The 16,624-nt window shown below is 42.3% G+C and overlaps 1 protein-coding gene across 1 annotated transcript in view; it reads right to left on the bottom strand.

Moving 5' to 3' along the window:
- The window catches only part of LOC121551271 (BAI1-associated protein 3-like), a 41,560-nt gene that overhangs the window by 17,014 nt on the left and 7,922 nt on the right, over nt 1-16,624 (bottom strand). The window contains exons 3-6 of the mRNA XM_041863839.2: nt 5,793-5,880; nt 4,529-4,612; nt 2,677-2,784; nt 295-354 (exon numbers count right to left, since the gene is read on the bottom strand). Of these exons, the coding sequence (XP_041719773.2) occupies nt 295-354; nt 2,677-2,784; nt 4,529-4,612; nt 5,793-5,880 (340 nt within the window). The remainder of the gene's footprint in view (nt 1-294; nt 355-2,676; nt 2,785-4,528; nt 4,613-5,792; nt 5,881-16,624) is intronic.

Raw genomic sequence — 16,624 nt, 5'->3', positions numbered from 1 at the left:
TTTAAGTGGATTTAACAAGTGGCATCAATAAGGGATCATAGCTTTCACCTGGATTCACCTGGTCATTCTATGTCATGGAAAGAGCAGTTTTGTACCATCAGTGTATATCTATATACAAAAGAAAGGCACATTATATGGTGCAGACTTGAAGATCCTCACAGTGACAAGTCAGTGGTGCTATCTTGTTCATACAGTTTACATGGCGTGTGTCTGCGGGTGGGAGATACAGTAAGAGACAGGAGAAGAGACAGGAGATGGAAATTGACAAGATGCAAGTGGAACAAAGCATCTCACCTTGGATTCTTGGACTCTCTGCAGAATGATGTCATGTTCCTCCTGACCCATATCAAATAACTAGGAGAGAGGATAGAGGGGCGACAGTGGAAAAGGTCACTCTTCGCAAGAGTGCCTCATAGGTCTGTGAGCATATTTGCAATACACATTCAACTATACTCCTGCCGGCATTTTGACCTGTACACTTCAGAAATCACAGCATAACTTCAAAACAATAATACAATGATGATAAGCCTTACATCCCTTGCCAATGATTTGCGTTCTCATAAACCCGATCCAAGATGGCTGTACAGGTTCAATCTCACTATCTTCAAAGGACAAAGAGAACCAGGGGTAACTTCAAAGCATGGGGACATGTGCCCCGGTCCACCACCTCAAGCAAAGACCGACAGAGGAAGCAAGGATGCAGCTTTGGAGTGACAGCGTCTGAATCGATGTAATATTACAGCTGAACATCAATACTCAGTGGGCCTGGGCTTTGATGTTTAATCAGGTCTGAGCCAAAGCACATCAACTCAGTCTTCTACAGATGTTTCAAAGCAAGAATGGCTCTCTACCGCCAGACTGAACCTCTAGGATCAGTTGGTGAGGAGGGGGATTAGAGAAGGGGTTTACAACAGGATTCACATGACAAGACAATCTGATTTCTGCTGTAGTTTTCTAGGACAGCAATTATTACAGCTTAATTGGCTCTTTCTGGTCTTGTCTATTTTATTAGTCAGTATTTTAAGTGGAAAAGACAGCACACTAGTGTGCGTTCATACAGTACCAGTCAAAGGTTTGGACACACCTACTCATTCAAGGATTTTTCTTTATTTTTACTATTTTTTACATTGTAGAATAATGGTGAAGACATCAAAACTATGAAATAACACATATGGAATCATGTGGTAACCAAAAAAGTGTTAAACAAATCAAAATATATTTTATATTTGAGATTCTTCAAATAGCCACCCTTTGCCTTGATGACAGCTTTGCACACTCTTGGCATTCTCTCAAACAGCTTCACCTGGAATGCTTTTCCAACAGTCTTGAAGGAGTTCCCACATATGCTGAGCACTTGTTGGCTGCTTTTCCTTCACTCTGCCGTCCGACTCATCCCAAACCATCTCAATTGAGTTGAGGTCGGGGGATTGTGGAGGCCAGGTCATCTGATGCAGCACTCCATCACTCTCCTTCTTGGTCAAATAGCCCTTACACAACCTGGAGGTGTGTTGGGTCATTGTCCTGTTGAAAAACAAATGATAGTCCCACTAAGCCCAAACCAGATGGGATGGCGTATCACTGCAGAATGCTGTGGTAGCCATGTTGGTTAAGTGTGCCTTGAATTCTAAATAAATCACAGACAGTGTCACCAGCAAAGCACCCCCACACCATCACACCTCCTCCTCCATGCTTTACCGTGGGAAATACACATGCGGAGATCATCCGTTCACCCACACCGCATCTCACAAAGACACAGCGGTTGGAACCAAAAATCTCCAATTTGGACTCCAGACCAAAAGACACATTTCCACCGGTCTAATGTCCATTGCTCGTGTTTCTTGGCCCAAGCAGGTCTCTTCTTCTTATTGGTGTCCTTTAGTAGTGGTTTCTTTGCAGCAATTCAACCATGAAGGCCTGATTCACACAGTCCCCTCTGAACAGTTGATGTTGAGATGTGTCTGTTACTTGAACTCTGTGAAGCATTTATTTGGGCTGCAATTTCTGAGGCTGGTAACTCTAATTAACATATCCTCTGCAGCAGAGGTAACTCTGGTTCTTCCATTCCTGTGGCAGTCCTCATGAAGGCATGAAGTCAGTTTCATCATAGCGCTTGATGGTTTTTGCGACTGCACTTGAAGAAACTTTCAAAGTTCTTGACATTTTCATTATTGACTGACCTTCATGTCTTAAAGTAATGATGGACTGTCGTTTCTCTTTGCTTAGTTGAGCTGTTCTTGCCACAATATAGACTTGGTATTTTACCAGGCTATCTTCTGTACCCCCCCCCCCCCCCCCCACCCCAGGTGACTACCTCATGAAACTGGTTGAGAGAATGCCAAGAGTGTGCAAAGCTGTCATCAAGGCAAATGGTGGCTATTTGAAGAATCTCAAATATAAAATATATTTTGATTTGAATAACACTTTTTTGGTTACTATATGATTCCATGTGTGATCTTTCATAGTTTTGATGTCTTCACGATTATTCTACAATGTAACAAATTGTAAAAATAAAGAAAAACCCTTGAATGAGTAGGTGTGTCCAAACTTTTGACTGGTAGTGTACGTGCGTGTGTGCTTATCTGTGTTAGAGTAAGTGTTTGTTTGGTGTGTGTGTGAGAGTTTGGCCAGGTGGGCTGTTCAGTAAACTGATTTAGCCGATCAAAGGAGTGTGTGTACCTTCAGCAGATAGCTGAAGATGTCTCCTTCATTGGTGACGTACTCTGGCGAGGGCACGCCCACCCTGTTGACTACCGTGTAAATGGCCTCTTCATACAGGAGGTCCAGCTGGAAGAAAACAACCTCAGTGAATGCCTTAACCACAGTCTCATGCATCTTTCTTAAAGCAGTGTCACTGCAAAATAAGAGCTGGGAAACATGTCTCTGTCAATAGAATGATGTGATCTTACTGTAGCTAAGAATGTGGAAGGTTTAAGCAACAGCGTAGCTAGCTAAAGCCGTGTGAGGACAGAGGAAAACTGGGTTCGGGACACTGGATTCTAGTGGGGGAGCTAGATATGAGAAAAGGCCAATAACAAGTCAAATATAGTGAGAGAAAAAAGTATTTGATCCCCTGCTGATTTTGTACATTTGCCCACTGACAAAGACATGATCAGTCTATAATTTTAATGGTAGGTTTATTTGAACAGTGAGAGACAGAATAACAACAAAATAATCAAGAAAAACGCATGTCAAAAATGTTATAAATTGATTTGCATTTCAATGAGGGAAATAAGTATTTGACCCCTCTGCAAAACATGACTTAGTACTTGATGGCAAAACCCTTGTTGGCAATCACAGAGGTCAGACGTTTCTTGTAGTTGGCCACCAGGTTTGCACTCATCTCAGGAGGGATTTTGTTCCACTCCTCTTTGCAGATCTTCTCCAAGTCATTAAGGTTTCGAGGCTGACGTTTGGCAACTCAAACCTTCAGCTCCCTCCACAGATTTGGCTAGGCCACTCCAGGACCTTAATGTGCTTCTTCTTGAGCCACTCCTTTGTTGCCTTGGCCGTGTGTTTTGGGTCATTGTCATGCTGGAATACCCATCCACGACCCATTTTCAATGCCCTGGCTGAGACAAGGAGGTTCTCACCCAAGATTTGACGGTACATGGCCCCGTCCATCGTCCCTTTGATGCGGTGAAGTTGTCCTGTCCCCTTAGCAGAAAAACACCCCCAAAGCATAATGTTTCCACCTCCATGTTTGACGGTGGGGATGGTGTTCTTGGGGTCATAGGCAGCATTCCTCCTCCTCCAAACACGGCGAGTTGAGTTGATGCCAAAGAGCTCCATTTTGGTCTCATCTGACCACAACACTTTCACCCAGTTCTCCTCTGAATCATTCAGATGTTCATTGGCAAACTTCAGACGGCCCTGTATATGTGCTTTCTTGAGCAGGGGGACCTTGCGGGTGCTGCAGGATTTCAGTCCTTCACGGCGTAGTGTGTTACCAATTGTTTTCTTGGTGACTATGGTCCCAGCTGCCTTGAAATCATTGACAAGATCCTCCCGTGTAGTTCTGGGCTGATTCCTCACCGTTCTCATGATCATTGCAACTCCACGAGGTGAGATCTTGCATGGAGGCCCAGGCTGAGGATGATTGACAGTTCTTTTGTGTTTCTTCCATTTGCAAATAATCGCACCATCTGTTGTCACCTTCTCACCAAGCTGCTTGGCGATGGTCTTGTAGCCCATTCCAGCCTTGTGTAGGTCTACAATCTTGTCCTTGACATCCTTGGAGAGCTCTTTGGTCTTGGCCATGGTGGAGAGTTTGGAAACTGATTGATTGATTGCTTCTGTGGATAGGTGTCTTTTATACAGGTAACAAGCTGAGATTAGGAGCACTCCCTTTTTTGTTGTTATTCTGTCTCTCACTGTTCAAATAAACCTACCATTAAAATTATAGACTGATCATTTCTTTGTCAGTGGGCAAACGTACAAAATCAGCAGGGGATCAAATACTTTTTTCCCTCACTGTATCCCTCCATTTCTAGAGCTGAATGTTCTACCCTAGGGAGCCCAGGCTACTCACCTCTCTCCTGCTGGACCTCTCTGGAACGAAGGCCTGGTCTACGTGCTCTGCTGGTAGTGCGGCTGTGTTACCTTCCCCTTCGCACTGCGGATACACACAGAGAGATAACCTCAAACCGCAGAGCCACACACTCTCCCTTAAGCAGGCTCCATCACCATGACTGCTTCAATAAGGCTTGGAAAGGGTTGTGAGGTTAAGTCACAATGAGCTGTTATCGCCGAACAAACACTTTCGCTTTCAATCGCGGCACACAATCAAAGAGGCAATGACTGCATCATTGATTTTCTTTTTGTTCCCCACTTTAATACCCGAAGAGGGTGGGAAACAAGTGCTCTCAGATAAACATCTTAATAGGACCCCATTCAATCCCAGTCTCTTTCCTCTTGCGTGGGAAGTGAGGGGGTAGAGAGCCACAGAGAGCAGCTTCTTGTGACAGCTGAGCCTCCAGCCTTTTGAGAGGCCTTCTCAACCTTGTCAGTCTGTCCCCTCACGCCATAGCCTTCTACTTGGTGTAATACAGAGTTAAGAACGTACTGTAAGCTCGCGCCACAGCTAGCTTGAAATGTACCAGATTGAGGGATCCAGTCGGTACCTTTTGGGTGGCTCAACCCATTGGAACGTTATTAAGGAGGGCGGTCACGTGTGTTACGAAGCAGAGGATCGTTGGTTCGAGCCCAGTATGGGGCAGTCGGACAGCGGAGGAAGCTGTTAGCAGCACATTGACCACCGTTACATATGCATAGCCCAGAGAGCTATATAGTATGTATATACTACCCAAGACCTTTCCTCTATGGTCTCCTTAAAAAAATTGATTTTCATTTCAAGGGACTTCCTGCTTAAAGCCCCCATGCAGTCTTTTTTATTTTTAAATCATCATTGTGTGTGATTATTTCATGAAAATAACTCCAAATATATTTTTTATCATTTATTTCCCTAAGCCTCCTTTTGCCATTGAAATGCTCAGTCTGATCGTGTGGGTGTGTTGACACAAATGTAAATGTATTTACATGCACAGCCCTGATTGGCAGATAGGATTGTCTAGAGCCTACCCTTTCAAAGTAGAAGGATACATATGCAAATAAAAGATGACTGGTCATTGGTCAGAATAATCAGATCAGATTAACTCCAACACTAATAGGGCATTATCACAATTTCAGACTGTTAATTCGACCTCATAGTGTGGAAATATCGTCTCTTTTTTTTTAAAATCACGTTTTTGACTGCACTGCCCCTTTAAATAAACATAAGGAGGGTTAGGGTTTACCTCAGCCTGGGCAGCCCGCAGCAGATTCTCTTGTTTCTGGAGGATGCCATTCATACGCTCAAAGAACTCTCCATTCCCCTCAGACAGCCTGTAATACATACACAGGAATAACACTGTCAATTCAATTCTCATTTGACACGTTCTGTTAAATATGACTTATGAACTTTATGTTAAGATTATAGAAACAAAACTGTCCTAAAGGGTCTATATAGATACATGCTTTCTTAACCCCTCAGTAAACACTGTTACTCACAGATGCTTCTGTCGTCCTTAGTAAATGTGGATGAGCATTATTATGCTTGGTTTCCATTTTGCAAAAGACTAAAGGAGACCTAATGCTGAGCTGTCAATCACAACCAGCAGCACATACAGTAGAGTATCATGAACAAACTGTTACATCATATGTGATTCAGTATCCCTGGTCTTTCACTAGACTAGACAGACATTCCTTCCTGCAGCAACAAACCTGAGGGGAATTGTCTGTCAATAACATCTGTGTGTCTGGGGAACTTATGGTAGCTTAAGACCCGTGTAAACAGACAGTGGATAGAAGGTGAGAAAGCATCCCATCTTAGTGGTGAATAAGAACTATCTCACTGCACTACCCTTAAGGTCCATGGGAGTTGCTGTATTCCCTTGAGTAATAGCGTAATATGAAGCTCAACAAAGACTCATAGCCACCCTACCATGTCTGCCATAGAACGTTATTCTAATCCAGGGAAGATACAAAATACATTGTATTTTTTTATCTGAGTGGGTGAACTCCTGGACTCCTGCCACTTGCTAATTTCAAAGCCCCAGTCGCCATGGTGATGGAGGCACATTCACGGCGGCGGGATTCACTGGCACAGCTGAACACCTTGGGAATACCCCCCCCCCTCCCCCTACCCTCCTTTCTCCCTCCCCAGACTAGAGGAGTGTTCTGGAATGAGTCATGTGGCAGAGCACCAGGAGCAACAATACAGGTCTGACACCACCCCACCCCCCATGCCCCCCCACCTGTCTCCTAGCCCAGACCCCCTGTCTCATTATGCAGAGAGGACAGAGGAGCTGTCCACATGGCCCCCTCTCAGTCACACGCCTTTATTAACGCTGCCTGTCACATCACAGCGGGTGCGTGGCAGTCTGGTGGCAGCCGACACAGTGCCCACTGATCTCCCCATGCATTGCATTCCACGCCTCTGTCTGAGACAGTGTCTCCAGGGAGCAGGAGGTAGTGGGTGGTAACACCCCTGATTATTTGTGGTCAGGGTACGTTTAGTGCGGGACGGGAATGACAGAGGAATGATGATGTCTGTCTGTCTTTACAATGGAAGCTTGACAGGATCCCCAAAGAGTTAAAATACGTAATTTCTGTAGACATCTAATTAAGGAGCATGAAAAACATTCCTTCAATACAGTGACATAATCCAAGGTACAGATATTTGATTTAGGCTGGAAAATTGTAGTCTTGTAACGTGTCGCGCCAATTAAATAGGTACATTCATATCTGACAGCTAGCCTGACATTTTTGTGAAGCAGCATGAAGGCATGCCAAGCTTGTCTGCTTAGTTACCAGGTTGGTTACAGCATGAGTCATACGGTGATTAAAGAGGTTATTTGAGTCTATCAACATTTAAGACTATGTATCCAAAACAAGACTTTGGTTCAATATTCAGTGTGCCACCAGCACCTTTTTGCTTTTAACCTTTGTAAGTGTATTTTCTGACGTCTGGATTCTCTTTGAATGTTTGTATGATTAAGAAAAACCCACAATCACAAATGATAGGGGTCTGTGTGAGTCAGTCAATCTCTTTCTCTCTCCCTCTCTCTACTTCTCTCTGTCTCCCTTTCTCTAATTCTCTCGCTCTGTCTCACTCGCTCTCTCTATCTCTCTCTCTGTATTTATCTCTCTCTCTCTCTCACACACACGCACGCACACACGCACACACAATTTTATGTTGCTAGGAAACAGCTTCTTCCGATACAGTTTATTATTAATATTCCATTTTATTTTGAATATTTATTCAAATGCTTTGCTCATGTTTTGCTGTCTAAAAGGTGAATTATGAGATGAAACAGGCAAATAGACATGCAGACTCAGAGGAACATATACAGACGAATACAGAGGAATACCTCATGTGTTTGGGTATATGCTGAAATAAGACTTAAAATACTTAAAATACATACAAAATAAATGTTCTCTCTTACATTTAATCTTACATAGCCTGTGTCCCCATATGAATAGACATCATGAGGGTTATGAGGATGCAGTTTCAAAGCTTCATAAAGTATTTCCCAAAACACCACATAGAGAGAATGTTTGCTAGGTGTGAGTGTTCTGGTCTTTTCTGCATTCTTTAATATTCATGATAATGAATTAAGAAATAAAATGTTTTGACAATTAAAATCCCTCTAATGGTGTTACAAATCAATGAACTTGGAATAATTCGGTAATAACACCTATATGTGATGTCTCTTTATGCATGACTAACAAATAATGACCTCCCTCCATCCATGGATGAGAACCTACAGTGTGATTATTTAGTTCTGCCTGAAGAAACAACTGCTTATAATCTTTTCCCCAATGTGTGTTTGTCTCTGACCTGGAACTGGCATCACGTCAGACGCCCATCTGGGTCATTTGCACACTGGGTCGTCTACACTGGGCCGGGCACTGAAGCTTTAGTCCTGCCTCATTTGCATCCTTGGTATTAATGAGCGTCAGTGTGGATCATAGGTGTCAGCTCTCTCTCTATCCCTCTCTATGGCTAATGATGGACACAAACAGGCTTTCACGCAACCTAATGATGAGCATTCTGCGGCTCAGTCAGACTTCACTCAGGGTCCTCTCTGGCAGTCCTCAGTGGGAGACGATGATGATCCGCACCATGGTCGCTGCCTGGCAGAGGAAGACAAGTCTCTCTCTATCTCCTTCCTCCATCTCCCTCTACCTCTCCTTCCTCCCTCTTCTCTCCAAGTGGTGAGAGAGTGAGTGATCATTTAGAGCCATCATGGTGACACAGGGGCCAGGTCTAATCATAATCTCTCTCGTTGCAGTCCAGGTAGGTACAAAATGATGGATGGATGGATAGATGGAGAATGTCAAATTTTCAGTGCAAAACAAAGGGTCAGATTGATGTTATACTGATCCAATTGATCTCCCATAGCTGGGTTGATATAGGGGAGACTGGGGTTGATTGTCACACTTATTTTTTACTATTTTTTACAGCACCAGTACTCTTAAGGTGTCAGCATGCTTCGGTCAAACAATTTGCATGAAAACAAGTCGTCTCTCGTTGAATGACAACACAATCTCTACTGTTGACCAATCGCCGACGAAGGGGCATAGACTTCGGCTACCGACTTCGGCTACCGACTTCGGCTTGCCTCGAGAAACATTTCTGTGTGCACGAATAGCCCCAAAAAAACGAGCCGAAGACCAAAACGAAGAAAACGTCACAAAATGTTGTCATAATATATAAACAAACTGTTCCGAACTGTTTCAGATGGGAAGCATGCGGACGCCTTTACAAGACTTGTTTCAATATTAGGAGAAAGAACAATGTCTTGGGTTGAAATGGGGAGCATTTTTTTATCTTATTCCAACATGGAGTTATAAGCCATCAAACACACTCAGCCCCATCGCGGGGTTGGATGTCACAGTATGAGGTTGGTTGTTCGCTACTAGCTAATTCCTTTTGTAACACGAAATGAAGCTATATAGGATACAGTGTCTTAGAAATAGCAAAGCCTTTCTTTGCATTAACAATATTCCTAACAAAATTAAGCATTTTATTCCGTGAGAATACCATATGACATTTTGAGTAAATGTGCGTGTGTTTGCACATGCATGTGTGCGTGTGTGGGTGTTAATCAGACAGACAGACAGACAGACAGACAGAGTGCATTCGGAATGTATTCAGACCCCTTCACTTTTTCCACATTTTGTTACATTACAGCCTTATTCTAAAATTGATTAAATGTTTATTTTCAATAAGGAGCACTCCCTATCAATGGAAACAGGATGCACCTGAGCTCAATTTCGAGTCTCATAGCAAAGGGTCTGAATACTTATGTAAATAAGGTATTTCTGTTTTTAATTTTTAATAAATTAGCAAACATTTCTAAAAACCGGTTTTGCTTTGTCATTATGGTGTATTGTGTGTGGATTGATGAGGAAAACATTTAATTTCAAGGGGTCTGAATACTTTCCGAATGCACTGTAGATAGATAGATAGATAGATAGATAGATAGATAGATAGATAGATAGATAGATAGATAGATAGATAGATAGATAGATAGATAGATAGATAGATAGATAGATAGATAGATAGATAGATAGATAGATAGATAGATAGATAGATAGATAGATAGATAGATAGATAGATAGATAGAGTGAAAAAGTGTTTGCCCCCTTCCTGATTTCTTATTTGTTTGCATGTTTGTCACACTTCAATGTTTCAGATCATCAAACAAATTTAAATATTAGTCAAAGATAACACAAGTAAACACAAAATGCAGTTTTGAAATGAAGGTTGTTATTATTAAGGGAAAACAAAATCCAAACCCACATGGCCCTGTGTGAAAAAGTGATTGCCCCTACAACCTAATAACTGGTTGGGCCACCCTTAGCAGCAACAACTGCAATCAAGCGTTTGCGATAACTTGCAATGAGTCTTTTACAGCGCTGTGGAGGAATTTTGGCCCACTCATCTTTGCAGAATTGTTGTAATTCAGCCACATTGGAGGGTTTCCGAGCATGAACTGCCTTTTTAAGGTCATGCCACAGCATCTCAATAGGATTCAGGTCAGGACTTTGACTAGGCCACTCCAAAGTCTTCATTTTGTTTTTCTTCAGCCATTCAGAGGTGGACTTGCTGGTGTGTTTTGGATCATTGTCCTGCTGCAGAACCCAAGTTCGCTTCAGCTTGAGGTCACGAACGGATGGCCGGACATTTTCCTTCAGGATTCTTTGGTAGACATCAGAATTCATGGTTCCATTTATCACAGCAAGTCTTCCTGGTCCTGAAGCAGCAAAACAGGCCCAGACCATCACAATACCACCAACATATTTTACTGTTGGTATGATGTTCTTTTTCTGAAATGAGGTGTTACTTTTACGCCAGATGTAATGGGACACACACCTTCCAAAAAGTTCAACTTTTGTCTCGTCAGTCCACAGAGTATTTTCCCAAAGGTCTTGGGGATCATCAAGATGTTTTCTGGCAAAAATGAGACAAGCCTTAATGTTCTTTTTGCTCAGCAGTGGTTTTCGTCTTGGAACTCTGCCATGCAGGGCATTTTTGCCCAGTCTCTTTCTTATGGTGGAGTCATAAACACTGACCTTAACTGAGGCAAGTGAGGCCTGCAGCTCTTTGGATGTTGTTGTGGGGTCTTTTGTGACCTCTTGGATGAGTCGTCGCTACGCTCTTGGGGTAATTTTGGTCGGCCGGCCACTCCTGGGAAGGTTCACCACTGTTCCATGTTTTCGCCATTTGTGGATAATGGCTCTCACTGTGGTTCGCTGGAGTCCCAAAGCTTTAGAAATGGCTTTATAACCTTTTCCAGACTGATGGATCTCAATTACTTTCTTTCTCATTTGTGCCTGAATTTCTTTGGATCTCGGCATGATGTCTAGCTTTTGAGGATCTTTTGGTCTACTTCACTTTGTCAGGCAGGTCCTATTTAAGTGATTCCTTGATTGAGAACAGGTGTGGCAGTAATCAGGCCTTGGTGTAGCTAGAGGAATTGAACTCAGGTGTGATAAACCACAGTTGAGTTGTGTTATAACAGGGGGGCAAACACTTTTTCACACAGGGCCATGTAGGTTTGGATTTTGTTTTTCCCTTAATAATAACAACCTTCATTTCAAAACTGCATTTTGTGTTTACTTGTGTTATCTTTGACTAATATTTACATTTGTTTGATGATCTGAAACATTTAAGTGTGATAAACATGCAAACAAATAACAAATCAGGAAGGTGGCAAAAAAAAATTCACACCACTGTAGATAGATAGATAGATAGATAGTGTGGTGAATGATGGACGGAGTCAGGCGCAGGAGTAAAATAACCGGATGCAGATGTATTCCTTCCAGACATACAGTGAGGGAAAAAAGTATTTGATCCCCTGCTGATTTTGTACGTTTGCCCACTGACAAAGAAATGATCAGTCCATAATTTTAATGGTAGGTTTATTTGAACAGTGAGAGACAGAATAACAACAACAAAATCCAGAAAAACGCATGTCAAAAATGTTATAAATTGATTTGCATTTTAATTAGGGAAATAAGTATTTGACCCCCTCTCAATCAGAAAGATTTCTGGCTCCCAGGTGTCTTTTATACAGGTAACGAGCTGAGATTCAGAGCACACTCTTAAAGGGAGTGCTCCTAATCTCAGCTTGTTACCCATATAAAAGACACCTGTCCACAGAAGCAATCAATCAATCAGATTCCAAACTCTCCACCATGGCCAAGACCAAAGAGCTCTCCAAGGATGTCAAGGACAAGATTGTAGACCTACACAAGGCTGGAATGGGCTACAAGACCATCGCCAAGCAGCTTGGTGAGAAGGTGACAACATTTGGTGCAATTATTCGCAAATGGAAGATACACAAAATAACTGTCAATCTCCCTCGGCCTGGGGCTCCATGCAAGATCTCACCTCGTGGAGTTGCAATGATCATGAGAACGGTGAGGAATCAGCCCAGAACTACACGGGAGGATCTTGTCAATGATTTCAAGGCAGCTGGGACCATAATCACCAAGAAAACAATTGGTAACACACTATGCCGTGAAGGACTGAAATCCTGCAATGCCCGCAAGGTCCCCCTGTTCAAGAAAGCACATATACAGGGCCGTCTGAAGTTTGCCAATTAACATCTGAATGATTCAGAGGAGAACTGGGTGAAAGTGTTGTGGTCAGATGAGACCAAAATGGAGCTCTTTGGCATCAACTCAACTCGCCGTGTTTGGAGGAGGAGGAATGCTGCCTATGACCCCAAGAACAACATCCCCACCGTCAAACATGGAGGTGGAAACATTATGCTTTGGGGGTGTTTTTCTGCTAAGGGGACAGGACAACTTCACCGCATCAAAGGGACGATGGACGGGGCCATGTACCGTCAAATCTTGGGTGAGAACCTCCTTCCCTCAGCCAGGGCATTGAAAATGGGTCGTGGATGGGTATTCCAGCATGACAATGACCCAAAACACACGGCCAAGGCAACAAAGGAGTGGCTCAAGAAGAAGCACATTAAGGTCCTGGAGTGGCCTAGCCAGTCTCCAGACCTTAATCCCATAGAAAATCTGTGGAGGGAGCTGAAGGTTCGAGTTGACAAACGTCAGGCTCGAAACCTTAATGACTTGGAGAAGATCTGCAAAGAGGAGTGGGACAAAATCCCTCTTGAGATGTGTGCAAACCTGGTGGCCAACTACAAGAAACGTCTGACCTCTGTGATTGCCAAAAGGGTTTTGCCACCAAGTACTAAGTCATGTTTTGCAGAGGGGTCAAATACTTATTTCCCTCATTAAAATGCAAATAGATTTATAACATTTTTGACATGCGTTTTTTTTATATTTTTTTGTTGTTATTCTGTCTCTCACTGTTCAAATAAACCTACCATTAAAATTATAGACTGATAATTTCTTTGTCAGTGGGCAAACGTACAAAATCAGCAGGGGATCAAATACTTTTTTCCCTCATTGTACAATGCGCCTGAAACAGGTACAGGGGAAACAATCCTCCCTGACCAAACACAGTCTCAGAAAATACAATAAATGTAATGACACAGGGGAAAATCAACCCTGGCAAAATAAATGCGAGAGTATCTCAACCGAGCTACTCTCCTCCCACATGGAACAATCACTCACAAAGACAAGGGGGCAGAGGGAACACTTATACACAGACTAATTAGGGGATGAGCACCAGGTGTGTGTGATTGACAAGACAAGACAAGTGGAGTAATGAGAATGGGAGTGGCAGTAGCTAGTAAGCCGGTGACGACGAACGCCGAAACCTGCCCGAACAAGGAGGGGAGGCAGCCTCGGCGGAAGTCGTGATAGATAGATAGATAGATAGATAGATAGATAGATAGATAGATAGATAGATAGATAGATAGATAGATAGATAGATAGATAGATAGATAGATAGATAGATAGATAGATAGATAGATAGATAGATAGATAGATAGATAGATAGATAGATAGATAGATAGATAGATAGATAGATAGATAGATAGATAGATAGATAGATACAGTGGGGGAAAAAAGTATTTAGTCAGCCACCAATTGTGCAAGTTCTCCCACTTAAAAAGATGTAATTTTCATCATAGGTACACGTCAACTATGACAGACAAATTGAGAAAAAAAAATCCAGAAAATCACATTGTAGGATTTCTAATGAATTTATTTGCAAATTATTGTGGAAAATAAGTATTTGGTCACCTACAAACAAGCAAGATTTCTGGCTCTCACAGACCTGTAACTTATTCTTTAAGAGGCTCCTCTGTCCTCCACTCGTTACCTGTATTAATGGCACCTGTTTGAACTTGTTATCAGTATAAAAGACACCTGTCCACAACCTCAAACAGTCACACTCCAAACTCCACTATGGCCAAGACCAAAGAGCTGTCAAAGGACACCAGAAACAAAATTGTAGACCTGCACCAGGCTGGGAAGACTGAATCTGCAATAGGTAAGCAGCTTGGTTTGAAGAAATCAACTGTGGGAGCAATTATTAGGAAATGGAAGACATACAAGACCACTGATAATCTCCCTCGATCTGGGGCTCCACGCAAGATCTCACCCCGTAGGGTCAAAATGATCACAAGAACGGTGAGCAAAAATCCCAGAACCACACGGGGGGACCTAGTGAATGACCTGCAGAGAGCTGGGACCAAAGTAACAAAGCCTACCATCAGTAACAAACTACGCCGCCAGGGACTCAAATCCTGCAGTGCCAGACGTGTCTCCCTGCTTAAGCCAGTACATGTCCAGGCCCGTCTGAAGTTTGCTAGAGTGCATTTGGATGATCCAGAAGAGGATTGGGAGAATGTCATATGGTCAGATGAAACCAAAATATAACTTTTTGGTAAAAACTCAACTCGTCGTGTTTGGAGGACAAAGAATGCTGAGTTGCATCCAAAGAACACCATACCTACTGTGAAGCATGGGGGTGGAAACATCATGCTTTGGGGCTGTTTTTCTGCAAAGGGACCAAGGAAAGAATGAATGGGGCCATGTATCGTGAGATTTTGAGTGAAAACCTCCTTCCATCAGCAAGGGCATTGAAGATGAAACGTGGCTGGGTCTTTCAGCATGACAATGATCCCAAACACACCGTCCAGGCAACGAAGGAGTGGCTTCGTAAGAAGCATTTCAAGGTCCTGGAGTGGCCTAGCCAGTCTCCAGATCTCAACCCCATAGAAAATCTTTGGAGGGAGTTGAAAGTCCGTGTTGCCCAGCGATAGCCCCAAAACATCACTGCTCTAGAGGAGATCTGCATGGAGGAATGGGCCAAAATACCAGCAACAGTGTGTGAAAACCTTGTGAGGACTTACAAAAAACGTTTGACCTGTGTCATTGCCAACAAAGGGTATATAACAAAGTATTGAGAAACTTTTGTTATTGACCAAATACTTATTTTCCACCATAATTTGCAAATCAATTCATTAAAAATCCTACAATGTGATTTTCTGGATTTTTTTTCCTCATTTTGTCTGTCATAGTTGATGTGTACCTATGATGAAAATTACAGGCCTCTCTCATCTTTTTAAGTGGGAGAACTTGCACAATTGGTGGCTGACTAATAGGTCATCGAGGATGACACAAAAAAGTTTGAAAACGTATTTCCATTGTGGTCCTCTAAAATAAATGGTTCAAAAATTTACAAACAGACATAGTAGACCTAGGCTAGACATATAACACATAACAAAACAAAGGACAGGACGACATTGTCATAGCCTAGAGCATTACATACAGACATCATTTTTAGCCAGCTTTTGACATTCTTCTTAAATTACGTTAAGGTCGGCATGGCTTTGAGTTGCTGTGGTAGTTTGTTCCACTCAACAGCGCCGGTGTATAAAAAGGTGTTTTTACCAGATAGACTCTTACATGTAAAAATGAGTTAAGATGCTAGTTACCACATGGCTTGACCTAGAAACCTTTACAAATAAAGTACCAATATATACATGTTTTGATTTTACCTATGAAAAACACATGAATTCCCCTCACCTCAATGTTTCATTATACTGACATAAATTGACCAGGTGGATGAGTAATTCTCCCCTACCCTATCAATAGTATTAGTTCGTTGTAGTTCCTCAAGTCTTTTACAGAGCCAGTGTTAAATAATTCAACAGATTAAATTAATAATTACAAAAGGTTCTGCTCAGAGCATCGCAGGTGTTTAACTCCCTCGCAAATAAAATAGGCGCCGTCATTAACAATCTAGCTGTTCATATTTTAGGAGCAGGCTGTAACAAATAGACATTGTTGGGTTGCTATAGAAACCTCAAGGTTTACATGCCCATTACTATTGGCTTTGACATTCAGCTGAAGAGCAATCAAAACAGAAGACTCGCACCAAATGATGACTGGAAAAACTATTGGTTTATTCACCTGTGCCTGTCGATTCTGCTGTGGCCTATTCATCTGCCAATATTCTTAGGATGACAGCTCATCACAACCATCTCAGTTTGGGGTTAATCAATCAAATAAACGTGTTAATCAATAACATAAGAACATTCTGTTTACACATATTGGATTCATTTGGTTAGTTTATTTTCGATAAAAGTTATGAAAAGTTATAGAGTTATATATTAAAGATAAATGATAGACCATTTAA

Source organism: Coregonus clupeaformis, chromosome 35 (assembly GCF_020615455.1).
Source record: "Coregonus clupeaformis isolate EN_2021a chromosome 35, ASM2061545v1, whole genome shotgun sequence".
Taxonomy (NCBI): domain Eukaryota; kingdom Metazoa; phylum Chordata; class Actinopteri; order Salmoniformes; family Salmonidae; genus Coregonus; species Coregonus clupeaformis.
The sequence above is the reverse complement of the archived record's forward strand: the minus strand, read 5'-3'. Positions and strand labels throughout refer to the sequence as shown.